General features: G+C 48.2%; 1 protein-coding gene and 1 non-coding gene across 2 annotated transcripts; both read left to right on the forward strand.

The window, feature by feature from the left end:
* The first annotated feature begins 40 nt into the window (after nucleotides 1-40).
* On the forward strand, nucleotides 41-21819 carry PRPF39 (pre-mRNA processing factor 39). The gene is made up of 13 exons (XM_056851718.1): nucleotides 41-370; nucleotides 1144-1269; nucleotides 1926-2044; nucleotides 6065-6232; nucleotides 7559-7727; nucleotides 9901-10008; nucleotides 12751-12915; nucleotides 13239-13365; nucleotides 17539-17807; nucleotides 18943-19127; nucleotides 19563-19637; nucleotides 21389-21509; nucleotides 21763-21819. The coding sequence occupies exons 1-13, from the start codon at nucleotides 41-43 to the stop codon at nucleotides 21817-21819; spliced, it is 2019 nt and encodes a 672-aa protein (XP_056707696.1).
* On the forward strand, nucleotides 17868-17951 carry LOC130479853 (small nucleolar RNA SNORD127). Its single transcript, XR_008933399.1, has one exon. It is a non-coding gene; the product is annotated as a small nucleolar RNA SNORD127 (small nucleolar RNA).
* Nucleotides 21820-21960: the final 141 nt, after the last annotated feature.

Raw genomic sequence — 21960 nt, forward strand, 5'->3', positions numbered from 1 at the left:
CAGGCTGTTTTCTAACCAGAAGAGCACAGCTTCGGTCGCTATGCAGAGTGAGGATCCTCAGGAGGACGAGAGCCACGTGAAAAGCGAGAGCATGGGCAAGGCCACCGAAGAGACAAGCGAGCAGCTGGCTGACTTCAGCACAGAAATCATGAGCGTCACGGAGATGGAGCAGTCCCCGGACAACTCTCCTGGTACCCCTCCCCAGGAAGAGATACCCCAGGACAGTGAAATGGCAGAAGCAGAGACCACAAAGACTGCCGATCCTGAGCCATCATTCCCTCCAGAGTTTGAAAAGTTTTGGAAGGTCGTTGAGACGAACCCACAGGATTTCACAGGCTGGGTCTATCTCCTGCAGTATGTAGAGCAAGAGGTGAGTGGCTCTGGGTTTCTCTAGTGTGCAACACTGGTAGTTACTCCTTTGGTATATTAATCTCGACCTTGTGATTCTGTCCGTTTCTTACCACAAAATCTCAGGGAAGATTACCGGGGGGAAAAAAGACCCCCCAAATTTAAAATACAGAATGCTAAATTTTTGATTAACTCAACTCTGCTCATCATCCACCATGAAATGCTTGCTCAGATAACAATACTGGTTGGGTTAACATTAAGGTAGTTTCAGAGGGTAGCCATGTTAGTCTGCTGTAAAACAGCTTGGTTTGAGTCCAGTCATACCTTAAAGGCCAACAAGATTTTGGGGGTATCCTCTTTCGAGAATCAAAGCTCCCTTCGTCAGATTCAAGTAGGAGTGGAGATCCCTGAATCTTTATATCCCAGTTTTTGCTGTCTTAAAAAAAACAAAAACCCAAACCCCCACCCCAAACCTTGTTGTCAGAATGTGAGGTAAAAAGAAGTTGGGTGTGCATGCATTGCCTAGCCCCCATCCAGCGCAGTATAAGTGGATTTTTGTTCTTCCCTTTAAGTTGGCGTTGTTATGGGTTAGTGGTCCAGCCAAGAATTTTTTAAGGGAGCATCATAGGCCTGGGCCTGGGACTCAGAGCCTTCATCATCGGCCAGATCCCTCCCTTGTGATGGGTGGTCCTCTAGACAGGTTCCAAGGTAGGGCAAAACATAAGCTGGCTTTTCTTTTGAGAGCTCTTTGCAGAGTGTAAACTTGCTGAAATCATACTTGTCTCTTTCTTCCAGAACCACTTACTGGCTGCCAGGAAAGCCTTTGACAGTTTTTTCACACACTACCCCTATTGCTATGGTTATTGGAAAAAATACGCGGACCTTGAGAAGCGGCACAGCAATATGAAGCAGTCGGACGAGGTACGTATCTGCAGCCCTTGCTCCTGGGTCCTAAAAGCCAAATGATGACCGGCCCAGTCCTGGTCAATTCCCACCACTTTTGGCCGTTACAGGGCTTTCTGTTTTGCGCTTGTCACCCCTTGGTGGCGTTTCGGAGCTAATATCTTCTCTCTTTGTTGGCAGGTGCGTTAACCCTCTACTACAGTTTGTCAAGCTTTGCAGTGCAAGCGTCTGCATTACACTGCAGCTTAACAAGTAGGGCAGGGCTTTTTTTCTGTCACGTTATACAATTTTTGTTATTATTTCTCAAAATTCAAACGCTGTGGTTTGGTTTTGCTGGTCACACTTGCTACGTCTTGTTGCATTTTTGGTCAGACGCTGTCATTGGTGCTCTAAAGGGGGCTGTGCCCTATGGTCTGTACCCCAAAGCCCGCCCCACACAGCCTGGTCAGACGCAGGGAGCCCGCTCCGCTCTGAAGATCAAGACTCCGCACATGGAGATCAGAACATTGCCATGTTCTAGCCAACCTCCACCCGAATGGTAACGGTAGATTATTTAAACAAAATTCCAGTACATTAGTATTTCTTATTAAGGTTCGCCGGATAACGCAGTGTTGCCGCTCTCTTAGGACCCAAGCGGCCACTCGAAGGACAGCTTGTTGGTGTTCTCTTTGTAGGTGTATCGGAGGGGGCTCCAGGCGATACCCCTTAGCGTTGATCTCTGGATCCATTACATAAACTTCCTCAAGGAGACGCTGGATACCAGTGACCCTGAAACGGTTGGAACCATTCGAGGGTAAGTAGGTGGGGGCCCCATGAGGTCAGTTGGATGGAATTCTGATGAGGGCTCGATTTGAGTCCTGTAGCACCTTAGAGACCAACAGTATTGCGGGGGGGGGGGGATGCCAAAAGCTGCCTTCATCAGATATGAGTAAGAACGGAGATCCCTTAGTCCTTCTATCCCAGTCTGAAGGGTGGGAGGGGTGTTGCAAAGAAAGGAGTCAGGATGCAGAGGTACAATGCAAAATGTAATCAGCTTGATTAAAGCAGGGGAGAAGTGCTTATTATTATTTATTACATTTCTACCCGCTCTACCCAACCCGAAGGTCGTGCTCAGAGCGGCTTACACAGTCTAAAAACATAATAAAACAATAACCCATTAAAATAGTTTAAAATACAATTTAAAATAGCCCAATAATGCCCCTCAATGGCGCCAAAACCCCAGAGACAGAAATTTGTAATAAAATTAATCTAACCACACCCTAAGGTGGTATAGAAGGGGTGGTGCTCAGCAGCGGGGAAAAGGGGGGAAAGGACTAGGGAGGCCAGTAATTATAATGGGAATCATTGCTGGCCTCAACCATAAACCCGGTGGAATAGCCCGGCTTGCAGGCCCTGCGGAACTCCTTAAGGTCCTGCAGGGCACTGATCTCATTAGGGAGGCTATTCCACCAGGCAGGGGCCAGGGCTTAGGGACAGACAGTTAGCATCTGTAGTGAGATAAGATCTGTAGTGAGATATAAGATATAAAGGAAGTCACAGCCCTCAAATTGCAAGATCTGGACAAGGCTGTTAAAGTGAGGATGTTTTGGATGACATTGATTCATAGGGTCACTATGATGGCACATAACATAAACGCATAGTGAGATAAGAATCCTTTGTCCCTTTTCTGCCCTGGAGGGGGGGGGGTCCCTTATTCTGTTGAACAGTTGGCACAGTTACAGGAAGAAGCACATGTAGTTGAACAGGGGCAGGCTGCTTCAGTCTGGCCTGGATTCAGACCCCCGGTCAGTTGTTTACTCTCACTGGGTGTGGTCTTAGCTAATTCCCTCTCAACTTCTCTTCCCATTTTGGGAAACAGAGAAACTGTTGTTAAGAGCAGTCAAAGGGAAAAGTATATATGTGTTTGTGATATGTTTAAAATATGTTTTAACACATGCTGTACATGGTAATAATTCACAGTGGAAAAATTCAGGCACTACAGTGGAAATCTTTTATGGCTTATCTGTAGAAATGCCAGTCTTCACCAAAGAGGAGTTCAAATAGGACAGCTGTTAATATTTCTTCTCACCAGGGTTAATCAGAAAGATGTTTAGTATGTGAACTCTTCACTAGTATCAAGTAGGCTGTTCAGCTGTGAAATATGTCTTTAGTTGATTCATAATCTGGGTTCAGTCAGTCGAATTGTACGTATCACCACTTTCTTCACATAGCTATCCCCCCCCCAATAATCATGAGAGAACTTTTCCTAAATTATGTGTTGCCAGTCATTGCAGGAGGACCACCTGATACTTTTTCATTCATTTGGGAAAATTGGTTGGAAAGTGGCACCTCTTACAGGTGTGTGTTATAATTGTTGTGTTATAATTGTTCTGAGGTTCTTAATCTTATACTTCTTAAATTGTGTTTAACTGATCCTGGGGATCAGTTAAGGTTGAAAGGTGATCAATAAATGTACTAAAACGGTAAAGGTCCCCTGGGCAAGCACCGGGTCATTCCTGACCCATGGGGTGACGTCACATTCCGACGTTTCCAAGGCAGACTTTGTTTGCGGGGTGGTTTGCCAGTGCCTTCCCCAGTCATCTTCCCTTTACCCCCAGCAAGCTGGGTACTCATTTCACCGACCTCGGAAGGATAAAAGGATTGATTGAGCTGGCTACCTGAAACCAACTTCCGTTGGGATCGAACTCAGGTCGTGAGCAGAGCTTTTGACTGCAGTACTGCAGCTTAACACTCTGCACCACGGGGCTTCTTATAATGTACTAAAGAGGCGTAATAATTCCTATTCCAGTATTAAATGAGCCTTAAAATGACTTCATAAAGGAACAAGTTAAAAACCTCTCCGTTCTGATCTATGAGATCCATCGGTGATGACTTCAGCAGCCGAGTTACATCCGCTTCTGTTGGGTAGAAAACAGATGTGGGTCGACTCTGAATACAAAGATTGACTAGGAGCGCAATCCTGGGGGGGTGGTACTTACCCCGGGCACGGCCATGCCGCCTCCTGAGCGGCTTGCTGCCAAGCACAGCAAGCCGAAAACGCCTCTTCCAAGAAAACTCGCCTGCAAGAAGGGGCATTCCTGGGCTGAAAGGTCTCTGAAAGGTCTCTGGGGGCTGACTGATGTCTGCTCTGCCCCTGGGAGCACCTCCTTTGATGCTGACGCAAACCTCTGCCGGCAAGGCTGCGCCAACGCCTGAGGCTCACACTGCCACGCGGCTCCCCATAACTGGCATAAGTGCCCCAGCGCCGGCGTTGAGGCCACTTTATCCGGTGCAAGTGGCACTGATGCTGGCTCTGGGTTCACACTGGATCCAAACCTTTGCCCCCCCCCCCCCAGTTAGCTGTTGCTCTGGATACAGATTGTAAGGAAACATTATATTGGGATATTCTCATCCCTGCCTCCCCCCCACCCCCAATAATTTGGCATATGGAAGGAAGAAGTAGTTTGTGCACAACATGGGCAGTGCCCATGTTCCCATTGACTCTTTGGGTCAGTGTTGGTTGGTTGAAAATATTTTGACCTCAGTTGCAAAAAGGTGGAAAAGATAAACTTAATGAATACCAGGAGGAAAAAAAAGTATTGCACTCCAATATACCCTGGTGGTCCCTTCCAATTCTCTAATTCTACACCTGCGTGAAATAGTGGAACTGATTTGAAAAATAAACGGTGGGTGTGGCCATTTCTTTTGGGTGGAGCGGAGGGTGAAATGACGGGATGAAGCGGCTTCTTGTCACCGTTGGGGCATCTTCTTGAGCTTCTTGGTTAGTCCTGTTTTGAAATTAAGCATTTTGACGTTTTCCTTTCCTTGGCCTTTTATAATTTGTCACTAACTTTTTTTAACAAGGGTTTTAGACTTGGACCTGGTAGAGTGTTTGTGAGGGTGTGTGTGGACCTGGTTTTCTTCTTCTCTCCAATTTCTTTCCCCCTGTAGAACCTCAACACTGCCGATGTTGGAGTTTGCAAGGCTTATGGGCCCAGAACTATACAATCCTGGGGTGGTGGCGGCATGGGGAAAGGGAGCAGTGCCTCAGGCATTTTGGCTGATGGAAGAGAAAGGGATGGATGACTCTTCCAGGATCCTCCTCCTCACGGCAGCCCCTGGACTGTGTGGCTTCTTGTCTGTGCAAACCCCACATCTTCTAGCATCAGTATTTTGATGGTCTTGGGAGGGGCTGCTGGACGAATAGGAGAACTACATCATTGCTCACGCTGCATAGAATCCAGGCCATTTAAAACAAAAATTCTGGCAACATATGATTTCTGAGGGGAGGGGCCATGACTCAGTGGAAGAGCTTCTGCTTGGCATACAGAAGGTCCCTGATTCAGTCCCTGCCATCTCAAGTTGAAAGTACTAGGAACTGGGTGGTGTGAAAGACCCTAAGACCCTGGAGAGCTGCTGCCAGTCTGAGTAGACAGTAAAAGGCAGCTTCATGTGTATAGATGTGTTCAGATGTTCCCAGTCTCGGTAAAGATAGTTTCAGAGGGTGGCTGTGTTGGTCTGCAGTGGAGCAGCTGGATTCGAGTCCAGTAGCACCTGAGAGACCAAAAGATTTTTTGAGTATCTATCTTTTGAGGCTCAAAGCCTACTTACACCCCCAAACTCTTGTTGGTCTCTAAAGTGCTACTGGACTTGAATCCAGCTTGTCCCAGTAAAAACTATGAATAGTGTTTAAATAGCTGCAAAATCTCCTGGTGGGCGAATTGACTTCACAGCGTCTTGCACAGAAAGAGAACAGGAGCAGGGGATGCTGCTAGGTTGGGTTCCGTAACTTTAGACTGTTAGACCATGATCGCCTGAATTATTTATGTCCCAGGACCTACGAGCATGCCGTATTAGCCGCAGGGACAGATTTCCGCTCTGATAAACTCTGGGAAATTTATGTCAACTGGGAAAACGAGCAAGGGAACCTGAAGGCAGTGACAGCCGTCTTTGAGCGCATTCTAGGGATTCCTACGCAGCTGTACAGCCATCATTTCCAAAGGTAAGAGAACCAGCGTTATTCAACTTACTTTGGTTTTGTATTTCAGTTTTCTAGTGAAGAATCTAGCCAGAAGGTTCCTCCTCCTCTTTTCTTTTTAAACACATTTCATGTAGCTGCACTAAATGCAACTCCTCGCAAAGGGATTGTCCTCCAGACAGGAAGACCTGAGAAATGGCTGCACCCAGGCAGTCAATAGCTTTGAAAACAATACTCAGTTGTGTTCTTGTGTCTGCTTATGTTCAGTGATTCATAATGTGAGGACAAGCCCTCTCCAAGGACAGGAATTGAGCTCGATTACTGCCCTTCCATTCTCACATGTCTGTCTTGATAGGTAGGTTTCGGCACTACGAGGGAAAGGGGCTCTGCCCCAAATCCTATGCCCTGAGTATTCCGGAAACTTCCCTTACCCTCTTTTAGACTCCTCCAAGGGACCAGATCCTACAACTTTCCTTGGGCGGCTTCCTCTGCAATAGGACTGATCTTGCATATAGTTATTTCTGTAAGAACAGTCAGGGTGCCATTTTTGCAAGGTTGGTGTTTCTTTTCTAAAACGAAAAGTAACACTTGTGTTTGCCAGCAACAACCGTTGCTGTTACCATGGGAAGTTTCCTTCATTTTATAACAGCAATTCAACCTTGGAATAAACGTTTAAGCTCAAGTGCTCTCAGGGCATTCACAGAGAGCTCTCAAGGGCTGACAGAAGGCTGTTGTGTTAAAACACAGGCCATTGATCTTGATGCCTTACGTTCTTTTAGGTCACTTAGGGTTTAAATCTAGTGAATTCTGGCTGATTTAGCTGCCAAGTCGATTGAAGCCACCTTCAAGGCAGAAGTTGGGGGTAGGTCCCAATACAAACGAGACTTTGAAAATGCAGCCAGCAAATAAGTCTTTGGGGTCTTCTGCTCAAAGCCAAAAGACTCTCACTGTCCATTTTTATTGTTGCCTTTTGGCTTTATGTATTACAGATGAGAAGGGCGGCTTGTTTGCTGAAAGAATCAAGGGAGTCTGTGTAAAATTAGGAAGAAATGGCTGGAAAGCCAAGCCAATTGTTGAAAGAGAAATTCTGGGTTGATAATACACAGTCGAGTTGAATTTTGTGCTTTTTCCAGCGGAACATATGCTCATCTTAAAATAGCAGCTCCTTCCTAGCCGAGCTCATCGGGCATGTGTTCGGTTCACTGAACCACATTCAGACAGGTGCAAATGGCATCTCCTGGATTCCTTGGGAGATTTCTGGCTAGCATGATGTTCTTGTTGTGTTATTATTGTAGCAAGCGGGTACTAATGCAACTGTCCCCTCTCTCCCCTTCTCTTGCTGCATTGCAGGTTCAAAGAGCACGTCCAGAATAATCTGCCCCGGGACATTCTGACCACTGAGCAGTTTGTTCAGCTGCGTAGAGAACTGGCATCCTCTGCCAACAACCACGGTGGGGAGGATCCGCCCCCTGGAGACGACCTCCCTTCTGGAACAGAAGATATAACAGACCCTGCTAAGGTACATAGAATCATAGAGTTGGAAGGGCCCACCAGGGTCATCTAGTCCAATCCCCTGCCCAATGGAGGAAATTCCAAACTACTTCTGGATCTCAGAGAATGGTGTAGATGTAATTGATTGAGCCAGCGACAGAAAGGATGGTTTTGTGACTAATGCTTTTTGAGAGTGCATTGAGGAGGCTGGTGTTGTCTGCTGTGGCTCTTGTGCCATGCCAGCAACTGCTTCTTGCTTTGTGGCTGCAAAACCACTCACTGCCTTGTCCCTCGATGACACCATCTCTGTATTTTCTTGTAATTTTTAGTGGGTGTCTCTCATTACATTCGATGACTACAATCCAGGGTAGTCATTTACTAAGGATTTGAATCAGGGCCAAAAAAAATGGTATAGAATCAGAGGTTCATCTGATCTTTGGGAGCTCTTGATTAAAATGTGGAAATCTAGGTCCTGAATGTTTAGGGACAACAGATGTGTCTGAGGAACCATGGAGAGACAGATGTATGTTAAGTGAAGGGACACCACTGCCTGTTGAGGACCACATTCATGGTCTGGTGGTTATCTGGTCTAGAGATGTGAAGGCCTGGAAAAAATTGGGTGGTGGTGGGGGAACATGGGGTTTGTCAGAGGATCTTTCCTCAGTTTTCCCTTCAGAAAAATTGGGAAATTAGGGGGAGCGTTGCGGGGTGGGTGGGTGGGGGAAGCCTATAAAATATTTTCTCTTTTAGAATGAGTGAGTGTATGTGTCTCCTTTGGGTTGGGGAGAGCGGGGTAGAAATGTAATAAAAAATAAAAGTCGCTTCCAACTCATGGCGACCCTATGAATCAATGTCCTCCAAAATGCCCTATCTTTAACAGCCTTTCTCAGATCTTGCAGATTAAGGGCTGTGGCTTCCTTTATTGAGTCAACCCATCTCTTGTTGAGTTAGAATGAGAAAAAAATCTGGTCTTAAAAAGCATTTTGTCATTCCCTTGGAAATATTGGGGAGCACTGAAATATCTAGCTAATTGTATCCTTCTGGTGTCTTCAGCATTATAAAGTTTAGCTTGATATCCAAATACGCTGGATGTGCTGATCCTTGTGACTATGTGAAAGTGCGTTTTGTCTGCATGATAAACTTCGTTTTGTTTATTGCAGACTTGTTTTCTGTCTTCCAATGCTTATTTCTCCCCGCCTCTCAAATGGCAAAACATTAAGATACATGTGCCGAGGTAGCATGGGGTGTGGTAGTTTGCAGCTCTTCTCAAGTACTGGGTACTCCTGCAGTTGTTCTTGAAGAAACCAAAGACATTCATATTTTTAAATCCCCAAATAAACCAAATAGTACCAAATAGACGGCACTTAACGCACACACACACCGTTTTATATGCCAGCTAAGTTGTACATTGCGCATTTTATGTTAAATTGGCAAAAGAAGCTTCAGTTTCATAGGAAAATAGGTGTTGTGTTTATTTTGGTTTCCCCCCACATTTCTGTTTTTTCACCCAAATATTTTTTTCCCTGGTGTCTTCAGAATTTTTGGAAAATTTACATCTTTAGTGTTGTCCAGTCTGGCTGACGGCAACTCTCCCCGGTTCTCAGCTGGAGGCGACAGGCCAGCAGTTAGGTGGTTTCAGAGGGAACAGTCAGAGTTTTGGTGTCATGGCTACTAGCCAAAATGGATACTAGTCATGGTGCACACCTATTCTCCAGGATCAGAGGAGCATGCCAAATATACTAGGTGCTTTGGAACACAGGCAGGACAATGCTGCTTCAGTCGCCTTACTCATGGGCTTCCTAGAGGCAACCGGTTGGCCACTGAGTGAACAGACTGCTGGAATTGATGGAACTTGGTCTGATACAGCAGGGCTTTACTTATGTTCTTATGGAGGAGAGAGCTATCCATGGCTATTAGCCAAAATAGATACTAGTCGTGATGCATACCTATTCTCTCCTGTACCAGAGGAGCATTCCTATTATATTGGGTGCTGTGGAACCCAGGCAGGATAACGCTGCTGCAGTTGTCTTGTTTGTGGGCTTCCTGGAGGCACCTGGTTGGCCCCTGTGTGAACAGACTGCTGGACTTGATGGGCCTTGGTCTGATCCAGCATGGCCTTTCTTATGTTCTTATGGTGTCAGACGGAAGCCTGTCTTCACTGGGATTTTGTAACATTCCCCCCCCCCTTTGTATTCTTGTAGTTAATCACCGAAATAGAAAACATGCGCCACAGAATCATTGAGATTCATCAGGAGATGTTCAATCACAATGAGCACGAAGTGAGCAAGCGGTGGACCTTTGAAGAAGGAGTAAGTATCCTTAAATATTCTCTTCAAAGGCAACGGCAGGTGGCTGCCTCCGGTTCTTATTGGCTGGAGCTTCTTGTGTCAGAGGAAGGTGACAGTGTTGGTTGAGTTGAAGCCAGTAGGCTACTAAGTGTTTCCAGTAAAATCTGCAGTTGCTGTAGTGAAGGGCATGGAGTAGAGGTCACTGGGGTGTGTGTGTGTGGGGCAAGTAGTAGTGAATTTCCTGCATTGTGCAGGGGGTTGGACTAGGTGACCCTGGTAGTCCCAACTCTATGATTCTATGAAGGGGCACTAGTAAAGGTGGTGGATATCTGGGAGCTAAACTATCATCTGATATTGCGGACGGGGCTAGTGGACATCTGGCATTTGTGGGCAGTTCTAACTGATGCTTTAGGCCTGTTGATTATTTTTGTGTGTGTGCTGTCAAGTCACAGCTGACTTATGAGGACCCCATAGGGTATTCAAGGCTAGAGACATTTGGAGGTGGTTTGCCATTGCCTGCCTCTGCGTCACGGCCCTGGTATTCCTAGGAGGTTGCCCATCCAAACAAACCAGGGCTGACCCTGCTTAGGGTCTGAGATGAAGAAGAGTTGGTTTTTATATGCCAACTTTCTTTACCACTTAAGGAAGAATCAAACTGGCTTGCAATCACCTTCCCCTCCCCACAACAGACATCCTGTAAGGTAGGTGAGGCTGCGAGAGCTGTGACTAGCCCAAGATCACCCAGCTAGCTTCATGTGGAGAAGTGGGGAAGCCAACCCAATTCACCAGATTAGCCTCCACCACTCATTTGGAGGAGTGGGCAATCAAACATGGTTCTCCGGATCAGAGTCCACCACTCCAAACCACCACTCTTAACCACTATACCATGCTGTCTCTCTATACTGTGCTGATCTGACAAGATCAGGCTAGCCTGGGCCGTCCAAGTCAGGGCCCTATTGATCTTACATACACATACAATAAGCATCTGTGCCATACAGTTGGGATGTGTGTGTTGGTGTATTTCCAGAATGTTCTCTGGACAAAGCCTCTATTCAGAGCAGACAGCTGTTCTGAGATCCTTCCCCAGGAGCTTTCAGAGCTCAATCCTAAACATGGTTTCCTGGGAGTAAGCCCCGTTGAGCAACCTTTAGTAGAATTTGGAATAGATCTGCTTAGGATCGCTCTCTCCATCAACCTGTAGTGGATGGTTGACTGGCTGAATCGATTAACTGATTGAAGCGTGGGACCCTGGTGTGTGTGTGTTTGTGTCTTTAGTTTATCCATATCAGCCAGTGGGGGAAACAACCTTGGAATTACCTTTCTGCTCGAGGCTTAACTCTCGGAATGGTAGTCAGAGGAATAAAATCACGTGAAGCGATGGTATCGCTTTTCTCTGCGAGTACTTGAGGGGCTATGATATAGAGGATGGCGCCGAGTTGTTTTCTGTTGCTCCAGAAGGTTGGACCAGAACCAACGGGTTGAAATTAACTCAAAAGAGTTTCCGTCTAGACAGTAGGAAGAATTTTCTAACCTGCCGTTAGACCTCGGAGGCAAAGGAGAAGTGGGGTTGAGCGAGGCGGCCGGCAGGCGGGTCTCAAAGGGAATGAATTCTGCGGAGATGAAGGATGACGTTGAATCATTCAGGCGTGGGACCCATTTGTACTCTGCCCAGCTTCCTCTGCAGTTGGCTCATTTTAATTAACGATTCCGTTGTTCTGCTGTGTATTGGTAGTGTTTTGCTTGTTGCTAAAGTGGCATTGCCAGATGATTGAACGTTCACTTGTTTGCCTGAGTTGCCTTGCGTCCAGTTGCTAGAAACCTGCGGTTACTGTAAGGGTGCGTTGACTGGCCTTCTGTTTGTTACGTTTCATCTTCTTTTCCTTCAGAGCATTCAGGGCAGCGTGTCGAGTATTTCTGTTGAGTATTTATGAGACAAGAAAAGGCATCTTGCTTGGGAGGGGCTGTCTCAGGTCACAAAGGCTGCCTTGAAAGAGAAAAAAAAGAGCCTTGGCAGCTCTCTTGAATTAACGTGTCCTAGAGTAAGGTCCTCCATTTGTTTGGATGAGGAGCATTACTGATCAGAATCGAGAGAATATGAGAGCTAGATTCGAGTCCACTAGCACCTTAGAGACCAACAAGATTTTTCGGGGATGAGCTTTCGAGAGTCAAAGCTGCCTTCATCAGATAGAAGAGAATATGAGTAAGCAGGTCGTCCTTTCAACCGAGTCCCCGATGGATTGAAATTGGGGCCAGTGCTGTTTAATTTGCTGACAGAGGTGGATGGCAGTAAATGATTTAGGATGGTTAAAAACCCAGCAGATTGCAACGAGCTCCAAGCTAGGGGTGGGCGGCATCTGGGGCAAGCTGTAAAGGGATGTGGTGGTGGTAAGTGCCGGCCAGTCACAGGTGACCCCATAGGGTTTCCAAGGCAAGAGATGAACAGAGGTGGCTGGCCACTGTCTACCTCTGTGTAGCAACCCTGGACCCTCCTTGGTGGCCTCTTATCCAAGCACTGACCAGGGCCCACCCTGCTGAGCTTCCAAGATCTGATGAAATCAGGCTCACCTTGGCCATCCAGGTCAAGGTAAAGGATGTACATTCATGCAAAACCCCCTAACTTTCCATACACTCTCAGGCCTGAGGGATTATTAGCCAAGGAATGAAAATACAGTAGCCAGTTCTGTAATACCCTCGTGTAGATCTGTGGTGTGGTTCGTTGTTAAACTGGCATACTTCCATTCTGACAGCGTGCACCCTTTTCAGATAAAACGGCCCTATTTCCACGTGAAACCTCTGGAGAAAACCCAGCTCAAGAACTGGAAGGAGTACTTGGACTTTGAGATCGAGAACGGGACTCACGAGCGCGTGGTGGTCCTCTTTGAGAGATGCGTGATTTCCTGTGCCCTCTATGAGGAGTTCTGGATCAAGGTACGGGGCGTCTCTCCTAAGCGCATCTTTCCCTTTTTTGCAAACATTGCTGATCAGTGACTAACCTTCTGTACTCTTGTTTGAATGTTGTTCATGTATAACTATATCTGTTGCATTAGGAGATGGTCTGCTTGCAACCAGATTTGACAGCTGCATATGCCAACTTCGTTGCCTCTCTTCGTCCTTCCTTACAGAAACTAGTCTAATGGTTCAATAAAGGTGCTGAGTGGGTTTAAACTCAAGAATTTTATAGTTCTCTCAAGTATTCAGCAGCCCAGAGGAAGCTGTGAATTATTCAGTCTGTGCTCTGTCTTCAAATGCAGTATGCCAAGTACATGGAGAACCACAGCATCGAAGGGGTGAGGCACGTCTACAGCCGGGCTTGCACGATACATCTTTCCAAGAAGCCGATGGTGCACCTGCTCTGGGCTGCTTTTGAAGAACAGCAAGGTGAGTGGGTGCCACCGGGGGGAGGGGGGTGTAGCTGGGGCCAGAGGAACGGCACTGCTCAGGGAGGGGAGGGGCAGTGGCTCAATGGTATAGCCTCTTCCTGGCATGCAGAAGGTCCCAGGTTCAATCACTGGCATATCCAGTTAAAAGGATCAGGTGGTAGTTGATGTGAAAGACTTTGACTTGAGACCCTGCAGATCAGCTGCCAGTCTGAGTAGACAGTTCTGACTTTGATGGACCGAGGCTCTGATTATATTCTGTGGCATTGAAGCCAACAGAGGTGATTTAATTTGAGATGATGCTTACAGAATTCCACAGGCCTGTGTGCTTTAATGCACGCCTTGAGATCACGTTCCCTGTGGCTCAGTGGTAGAGTATCTGCTTGGCATGCAGAAGGGTCTCAGGTTCAATCCCCGGCATCTCCAGTTAAAGGCAAGTAGGTGATGTGAAAGACCTCTGCCTGAGACCCTAGAGAGCCGCTGCCGGTCTGAGTAGACAATACTGACTTTGATGGACCAGTGGTCTGATTCAGTAGAAGGCAGCTTCATGTTATCACAATCCCCCACACCCCGTGCGTACTGAAGAAGAGAGAGAGACTACTTGTTTGCCAGAATGTTTAAAATGATTGGCACGTGATCACTACAGGCCGGTGAATATTCAGTGCTCAGGCAGAGGGGGAAGCTGGCTGTTAAAATCCAAAATGCTCACACACACGTGTTGCAAATGCGCATTGTGGCAAGATGGAGGAGTTGAATCATATCGAAGACGCTGATGACGGGGATTGCCAAAGCAGGAAAAAATAAGTGATATAACCCTGCTTTTAGAAAAGTTGGAGCGTAAGATCAGGAAGGAACTGTCAAACTATCTCCAATGTTTTCCAATACGATTAATTCTGAGACTTTTTGTCAAAGTAGAATAACGGTATATGGTCTAAAGACAATCTTGATTTCATGTTTTGTAGTATTGCTGGAAAATTTGGTGCTGATTGCTCTTAATGGGGAGGGTTTTTCCCCTCTTAATTAGGTACTTAATCACATTCTTGAACTTTATTGTTACTGTTATATTGATCTATTCTGTATGTTACAATTTCCCCCTATATTACGTTAATTATTTTTTAAAACATGGATGAGGCATTTGCAAATAGGTTTAAGAGCAACTGTCAGTCTCCAAGAACTAGATTCAAGTCTGGTAGCACCTTATTTATTTATTTAAAACACTTTTATTCCACCTTTCCACCCAATCAGGGTCCAGAAGGCACCAAACATTAAAATATTTAAACAATTAAACATACAGCTAAAATTATAAAAACTCAAATTAAAAACACATAAACACACCAATAACCGTTATTGGGGGTATGCCAGATGAAACAAAAAGGTCTTCAACTGCTGGTGATACTGATAGATGAATCTCCCTGGGGAAGAAGAAGAGTTGGTTTTTATATGCCGACTTTCTCGACCACTTAAGGAAGAATCAAACCGGCTTACAATCACCTTCCCTTCCCTCCCCACAACAAACACCCTGTGAGGTAGGTGGGGCTGAGAGAACTGTGACTAGCCCAAGGTCACCCAGCTGGCTTCATGTGGAGGAGTGGGGAAACTAACCCGGTTCACTGGATTAGCATCCGCTGCTCATGAGGAGTGGGGAATCAAATCCAGTTCTCCAGATCAGAGTCCACCGCTCTTAATCACTACACCATGCTGGCTCTCTGGGGAGAGAGTTTCAAGGTTTTGGTGCCGTGACAGAGAAGGCCCTTTCTCAGGTCACCAGATCAACAAGATTTTTGGGGTATGAGCTTTCAAGAATTAAAGCTCTCTTCATCAGATACTCGTATGCTGAAAATCGTCTTGTGGCTCATGAAAGTTCATACCCTGCCAGAAATTTTGCTTATCTTTAAGGTGCTACTGGACTCTTGCTCTTTTCTACTGTCCAAGACCAAAGTCACATTCTCAGGAATGCCGTTCCACAGTGTCGGGGGCCACGCCTGTTAAAGCAGTGGCGGTTCCTCATGCCTACATAAGCAGATGGTGAGGAGATAATTGGAACTGCCACACAAGCTCACAGCTAGAGAGGCGTGGATCACAGAATGGGGAAGGCTTCAGATGTAAAGATCCAGCCACATGATACATCCCAGAAATAAATGAACCAATGCAGTGATTTCAAGAGGTCCATAACACGTGCAAATTGTCTAGCTCCACTTGAGCAGCTGCGTGTTTAGACGGATAGAAATCTGTAGCCCCTTGTGCAGTATGTTACCATGGTCTGGTCTCAAGGTTAGCGTGGCATGGGCTGAGTGAGCTGGCAAAGAGGGAAGAGAACCTAAGCGGAGCTGGGGGAAGCACTTTCAGCAATCTTGGTGCCTTTTTCCTAACAAAGGAGCTGGGTCTCCTAGAGCAGTGGTCGGCAAACTGCTCTTTGGCCCCTTGAGTGCAGCTCCTCCGCACCCCCGCGCTCAGCCAGGCAGAGGCTCGAGCTCCCGCCGGGCTCCAGTGCGCCCCAGGCGGGAGGAGCCGGCTGCCTCACGCGCGACCACAGCGCCGCAACACGGGCGCCGGGCTGGCAGCAAGCAGCGCCCGCTCCTCCCGCAAGACCGGGCTGCTCTCAAGCCCCCTCCCTGTGCTCGGCTGCCGGAGGAGAAGGGGGCAGCGGCGCCGTGCCGCTGCCAGGAGGGTCTGCTGTGAGCAGCGCCCGACCCCGGGCGGAGCCAGCCTGGCAGGAAGGGGCCGGTCCGGCCATTTGAACCCCGGGCGCGCAGGCGGGCTCCCGGAGCCGCGGAGAGAACGGCGGGGCGGCGGGCGAGCTCCCGGGCCAGCGCTTCCGTGTGGCGCAGCCGCCTCTGCCCCGCTGGGGCTGCGTCCCTGCGGGGGACTGAGGCTTGGGATGGGTGGTTGGTCCAGCGGGCCGCTTGCCCTGTGGGGGGTGGGGGCTAGCAGGCAGGCGTGGGCCGGCCCTTTGCGGGGGGACCGACCCCCCACTCCGAGCTGGCCCTGGTGCCTCGGGCCCCCCAGCGCCATGACAGCCTCCCTCCTCGCGTGGCCAGCCCTCCCCTGCTTCCCAGGAAAGCCCCCTGCCTTGCCTGGCCACAAAAGTCCCGGCGCTTCCTGGCCTGGCCCTGAGCTCTGCCAACCCAGGCCCCGCGCTGGTGCTGCAGGGGAGGGGGAGGGCGCCCTCACGGTGAGGGCGGGCAGGGGGGAGCAAATAGGATGGTGGCTCTCAAAAGAAATCTCAATCGTTCTACTCTTGATATTTGGCTCTTTTGACTAATGAGTTTGCCGACCACTGTCCTAGAGCTAGGGCAAGCCGATGGCTTTTGGCAGTGGTATACCATCTGCTGTGCAGGCAGAGGGCCCCAGGTTAAATCCTTGTCGTCTCTAGTGAAAAGAATCCAGCAGTAGGTGTCATGAAAGACCTCTTATCCACAATCATGGGGAGCCACTGCGAAGTCGGACAAGGCGAGGCTGCCCTTGAGACACCAGTGAAGGGTCTGACTATGAAAGGCAGCCTCATGAGTTCTGGAGATCCAGGTCTGAGTCCCCGCTCCTCCACATGAGCGGCGGAGGCTAATCTGGTGAACTGGATTTGTTTCCCCATTCCTACCCATGAAGCCAGCTGGGTGACCTTGGGCTAGTCACAGTTCTCTCAGCCCCACCTACCTCACGGGGTGTCTTTTGCGAGGAGGGGAAGGGAAGGTGATTGTAAGCCGGTTTGATTCTTCCTTAAGTGGTAGAGGAAGTTGGCATATAACAACCAACTCTTCTACTCATCCTCCCCTCCCTTAACTGTCAAAAAGGCAGCTTTTCCAGAACATTACCCCCTGCCAGCTAGCATCACCCCTCTGTTCCATGGATTCAATTCCAGCTGCTTGAACGCAGCTGATGGGTACTGCCTTCAGACTGAGACAGCTGCTTCTGGGGGCTTTTCAGAAAGAATGAGAGAGAGACTGTTGTCTTGCGTATTGAGGACACCCAGCATCAATGCTTTGGGTGACCGTGTTCTTTGGCCTTAGATACTAGTAGGCAAGAACTGTGAGCTGTGTTTAGCCACCACTGAGCTTGGAATGTTGGGCGGGGGACTTGGCAGCTCTCGAAGTCCTGCTCCGGACTCTGGTCACTTTTGTGTCCCTGCAAGGACACAGCAGCACAGGCTGGGCATTTGCTCTCTCTCTCCTGCTTCCAGGGAATATCAATGAAGCCAGAAGAATCCTGAAGACTTTTGAGGAGAACGTTTCTGGGCTGGCCATGATCCGCTTGCGCAGAGTGAGTCTGGAGCGCAGGCACGGGAATTTGGAGGAGGCGGAGCACCTCCTGCAGGAAGCCGTGAAGAATGCCAAGTCGAGCTACGAAGCTTCCTTCTTCGCCGTCAAACTGGCTCGGCACCTTTTCAAAATCCAGAAGTCCCTCCTGAAGGCCCGTAAAGTGCTCTTGGAGGCCATCGACAGAGACGGGGTAGGTACCTTCTCGCAGGCTTGCCGGACGTCGGGCCTCTTCTGGAGGGGATTTTGTAGCTGGCAACTGTGATGACCTGTCGTGACTCTGCGAAGCACCTTGCTGTGCCATGGAGACGCCAGTCCCTCTAAACTGATGTTGCCTGCCTGGCTTGCATTCTCCCCCTAACCATTCCCCCATAGGGAGAACTCCTTTGGCTTGGCAAGAGGCCTTTGGAAGCAAGAGTGGGCCTTATCCTGGTTCTCTGTGGAGGCCTTCGGCCAGGATTGCACTCTGCAAATACAGCCATCTGGCTGACAAATCACTTTCTTCAAAATCTGAAAATGCTCGAAATGTTGTCTGCACTGTATGTCAGGTGTTGAACTCATTCGTTACGAGGGCCGGATAGGACATAAATGTCACTTGGTCGGGCCGGGTGTACCATAAAATTTAATTCCAAGGACCGGCGATACAAACCTTAGAGAAGATACAGGCAAACCAATAAATGATATTATTTTTTACTTTGTTACTTAAAATAGAAACATGGTTAACACAATAACACTCTTAACAGTATTTTCTATTATTTAACGGTCTTTGATATTAACACCTCGGGTCTGGGGGGGGTGGCTGGCTCGTGGGCTGGATAAAAGCTCTTAAGGGGCTGTATGTTGTAGGAGACCAAACTTTCCGAAAATTGGAGTCTTGAGAACACCCACTCCTGTTCATTGGCTCCCGTTGCCATGAATATGCATCTTCAAACTATGTTTTTATTTATTTGAAGAGTGGTTTTAATAGAATTTGAAATTTTAGGGAAAGGGAAAAACCTATTTCCTCCCCACAATTTCTTGCTGCCTTGCATGTCTGTTCCTGGAAGAGATCGTTGGTGGGCAGCCAGTGAAGCAAGTTAATTTTTTTTGTTTGTTTTACTTTAATTGTGCTGGTAGGGAGTCCAGCTTGGAAATGTGTTGTGTGTGGAAAAAGAGATTCCTGTGAGAGTGGGCAGGGAAGCATCCGGGGCCCTTCTGCTTCAGGTGCCGTCCGCCTGCCTCGCTGTAGTAGTTGGAAAAATTGAGTTAATATTGCAGTAAGCACACTTGGTTACTTTCCTGATCAACAAAACAATAACGGTCCAACTCTCTCTCTTTTTTGGGCTTAGGATAACCCCAAACTGTATCTCAACTTGCTGGAAATGGAATACAACGGCGACCTCAAGCAAAACGAAGAACACATCACTGTGTGCTTCGACAAAGCTATCAGTGGGCCGTTGCCGATAAAGATGAGGATTTTGTTTTCTCAGCGAAAAGTGGAATTTCTTGAAGATTTTGGTGTGGACGTGAACAAGTGAGGGTTTTTTCCCTGAGTTTATTCCAGCATTCGGGTCGTGATCAAATGAAAATGCAGGTCACAAAGAACAGTTGGGGGTGGCCTGGGGACAGATGCTTCTTCTCCCTGGGGGGTTTTAACTGCTCAGGCCAGCAACCTGATAGTTAAAGCGCTGTAGAAGTAAATGGGAGCTGGCGTGTCCTCTTCAGTAGAGGATTTCCCTTTTGGGGTATGATCCACAAGCAACTAAAGGCAGGCGAGGGTTTCTTTATGCTCACGAGGCCTGTGTGTTCCAGCGTGGGCCAGAGTTGCATGCCGTGCGACTCTGTGGGGCTTGTGGAAGTGGGAGGGGGCAAAGGCAGACAAGTGAGGCCTGTGGCAGTAACCGTTCCGCATTTCCAACCCCCAGAGTCTAATCCGTGGAAACTGTTTTCTTTGTTTCACTTTGGACAGGCTTTTGGGCGCCTACGAAGAGCATCAAGCCCTTCTGAGGGAACAGGAGACTTTGAAAAGGAAAGCAGAAAATGGGTATGAACTCGTGTCCTCGGGCGGAGGCCTGGGTTGCTCTTGAAAAGGCGGTAGTTTCATTCTCACTGAGATGGTCAGCTTGTGTTTGGGCTGTGTTACTTCAGACTGCACGTGAGGGTCCGTTCAAAAAGAAATCCCTCGACATTGTTAAAATAGCATATTTGTTCACTTTGGAAGCGAGACCTCCAAGGAATACCAGGGTTGTGGCAGGCAATGGCAAACCACTTCCGAACATCTCTTGCCTTGAAAACCCTACGCGGTTGCCATAAGTCAGCTGTGACTTGACGGCAAAAAATAAAATAAAATTGTAGGTCTTTCTCACAGATTCAAGGCAGGATCATACCATGGTAAACATTTTGTTTTCTGTCGAAGGCTTTCACGGTCAGAGTTCATTGGTTCTTGTAGGTTATCCGGGCTGTGTGACCGTGGTCTTGGTATTTTCTTTCCTGATGTTTCGCCAGCAGCTGTGGCAGGGTTCTTCAGAGGAGTAACACTGAAGGACACTGTCTGAAGATGCCTGCCATAGCTGTTGGTGAAATGTCAGGAAAGAAAATACCAAGACCACGGTCACACAGCCCGGATAACCTACAAGAACCAATTTTGTTTTCTGCTTGGAAAGAGGAAATGGCAGAGAACTGTGAGCTGGTTTGGGTGCCTGTTGGAAAGGAAGGCAGGATTTTGATGAAGTCAATAAATGAAATACACATGTGAACACACATGAAGCTAACTTCTGAATCCGATCCTTGGTCCATCAAAGTCAGTATTGTCTACTCAGACCGGCAGTGGCTCTCCAGGGTCTCAGGCAGGGGTCTTTCACATCACCTACTTGCCTAGTCCCTATATAACTGGAGATGCCGGGGATTGAACCCGGGACCTTCTGCGTGCCAAGCAGAGGCTCTACCACTGAGCCACAGCCCCTCCCCAAATAGAGGAGTGTTGTTGGGGTGGCGTGTTTTGATGTGAGCCTTCTTTCTGCAGTCTGGATTGCTACATTCCAGAACCAAGTTAGTTTATTACTTTAGCCAGCTTGGAACTGGAAAAAGCAGTGAGTCCAAGTCTGGTTGTAAATAAGTGCTTGGGAGCCTCTGGCTGAGAAGCAAAAACTTTTTCTAACAGTTCAAATGTTGGGAGTCTGTGTGGTTTTAGTGGTTCAGCATTTCCCCTTCTAGCCTTCGCAGACTCTAGTGCAGGGTACTTCCAGGCCGTCGCGGTGGGTTTCTGGGTGCCAGGTTCCAGCTTCCCTTCCAAAAGAGCAATAAGAGAGGGGGGCCTCTCATGTCCTGTGTCCTCCCCCACACACACACTGGTCACAGCAAGGTGATGGTCAGATAGTTGGCCTGTCCAGCCAGCTGATGTGTCTCTTGGCACAAGCCACCATTGCAGCCACTGAGAAGTGACCACTTGAGAAGACTCGGGGGTGGCTTGCAAGCCAAGCCCTCCCCGCAAACACCCATTTCACGGGTGTGCTTGCATCTGTGAGGGACTGGGCTCACCTGAGCAAAAAGGCACTTCTAAAGAAAATCCACTTCGTGGGTCTTGATGCGTGATTCCCCAAGGAAATTTTGGAGAATGCCCATGCTGAATGCAGTGGATGTTTCCGGCCCTTCCCCATTCCTCAGCTACCTCTCGAGGAGCTTGCAGCATTTTGAGAGCCAGCCCCTCCTCCAGCCCCTAGGGTCTACTCTGCAGAAAGTGGGCTCAGAGCCCAGCCCCTTTTCTCCAGATCACCAGACATGCGTGTTATCTTGCAGGTGTGAGGATCGGGATGAGAAGAGAAGTCACGGAGAGGAGGCCGCTCTTGCAGCAGGGCAGATGACAGATGGAGACATGCAAGCCAGTCAAGCGGCCTACAATTATAACGCCTGGTACCAGGTGAGTCAGCATCTTCGCCAGCTGCTCCTTTTGGGGTCCGCCTGAACCTCTAGTGCAGCGCTGGGGCTCAGCTCCCCAGCATTTGGCAGGAGGTGGGGGGATCCAGTACTTAGCCTCTGGCTGTTAAAATCACCCTCTTTGTGGTATTCAGGATTACAGCGATGGAGAAGGGGAGAACACAGACGCCTTCTAGACAAGCCGCTTCGTTGGGGTGGGCCTTTGCTAACATTTCTCTTCTCCCCTCTCCCTCTAGTACAACTACCCAAACGCATGGAATTACGGACAATATTATCAGTCCCCTTCAACCTGAGCGGAAGAACGGAGTTTCAGCAGAAACAGGCCGTGGAAAATAGGGATGCGAACAAAAACTTTTCTCTCGTGCTCCTCCTGTCTCCCTTGCATGTGCAACGAGCTGACGTTCACAGGGTATGTGTGGCAGAACTTGTGTTAA

The sequence above is a fragment of the Euleptes europaea genome, chromosome 6, assembly GCF_029931775.1.
Source record: "Euleptes europaea isolate rEulEur1 chromosome 6, rEulEur1.hap1, whole genome shotgun sequence".
Taxonomy (NCBI): domain Eukaryota; kingdom Metazoa; phylum Chordata; class Lepidosauria; order Squamata; family Sphaerodactylidae; genus Euleptes; species Euleptes europaea.

Coding starts and splice junctions, on each gene's coding strand:
- PRPF39 (XM_056851718.1), top strand. CDS start 41: ATGCAGAGTGAGGATCCTCAGGAGGACGAGAGCCACGTGAAAAGCGAG. Junction 371..1,143: donor TGCAGTATGTAGAGCAAGAG/GTGAGTGGCTCT, acceptor TCTTTCTTCCAG/AACCACTTACTGGCTGCCAG. Junction 17,808..18,942: donor AGGCCATCGACAGAGACGGG/GTAGGTACCTTC, acceptor TTTTGGGCTTAG/GATAACCCCAAACTGTATCT.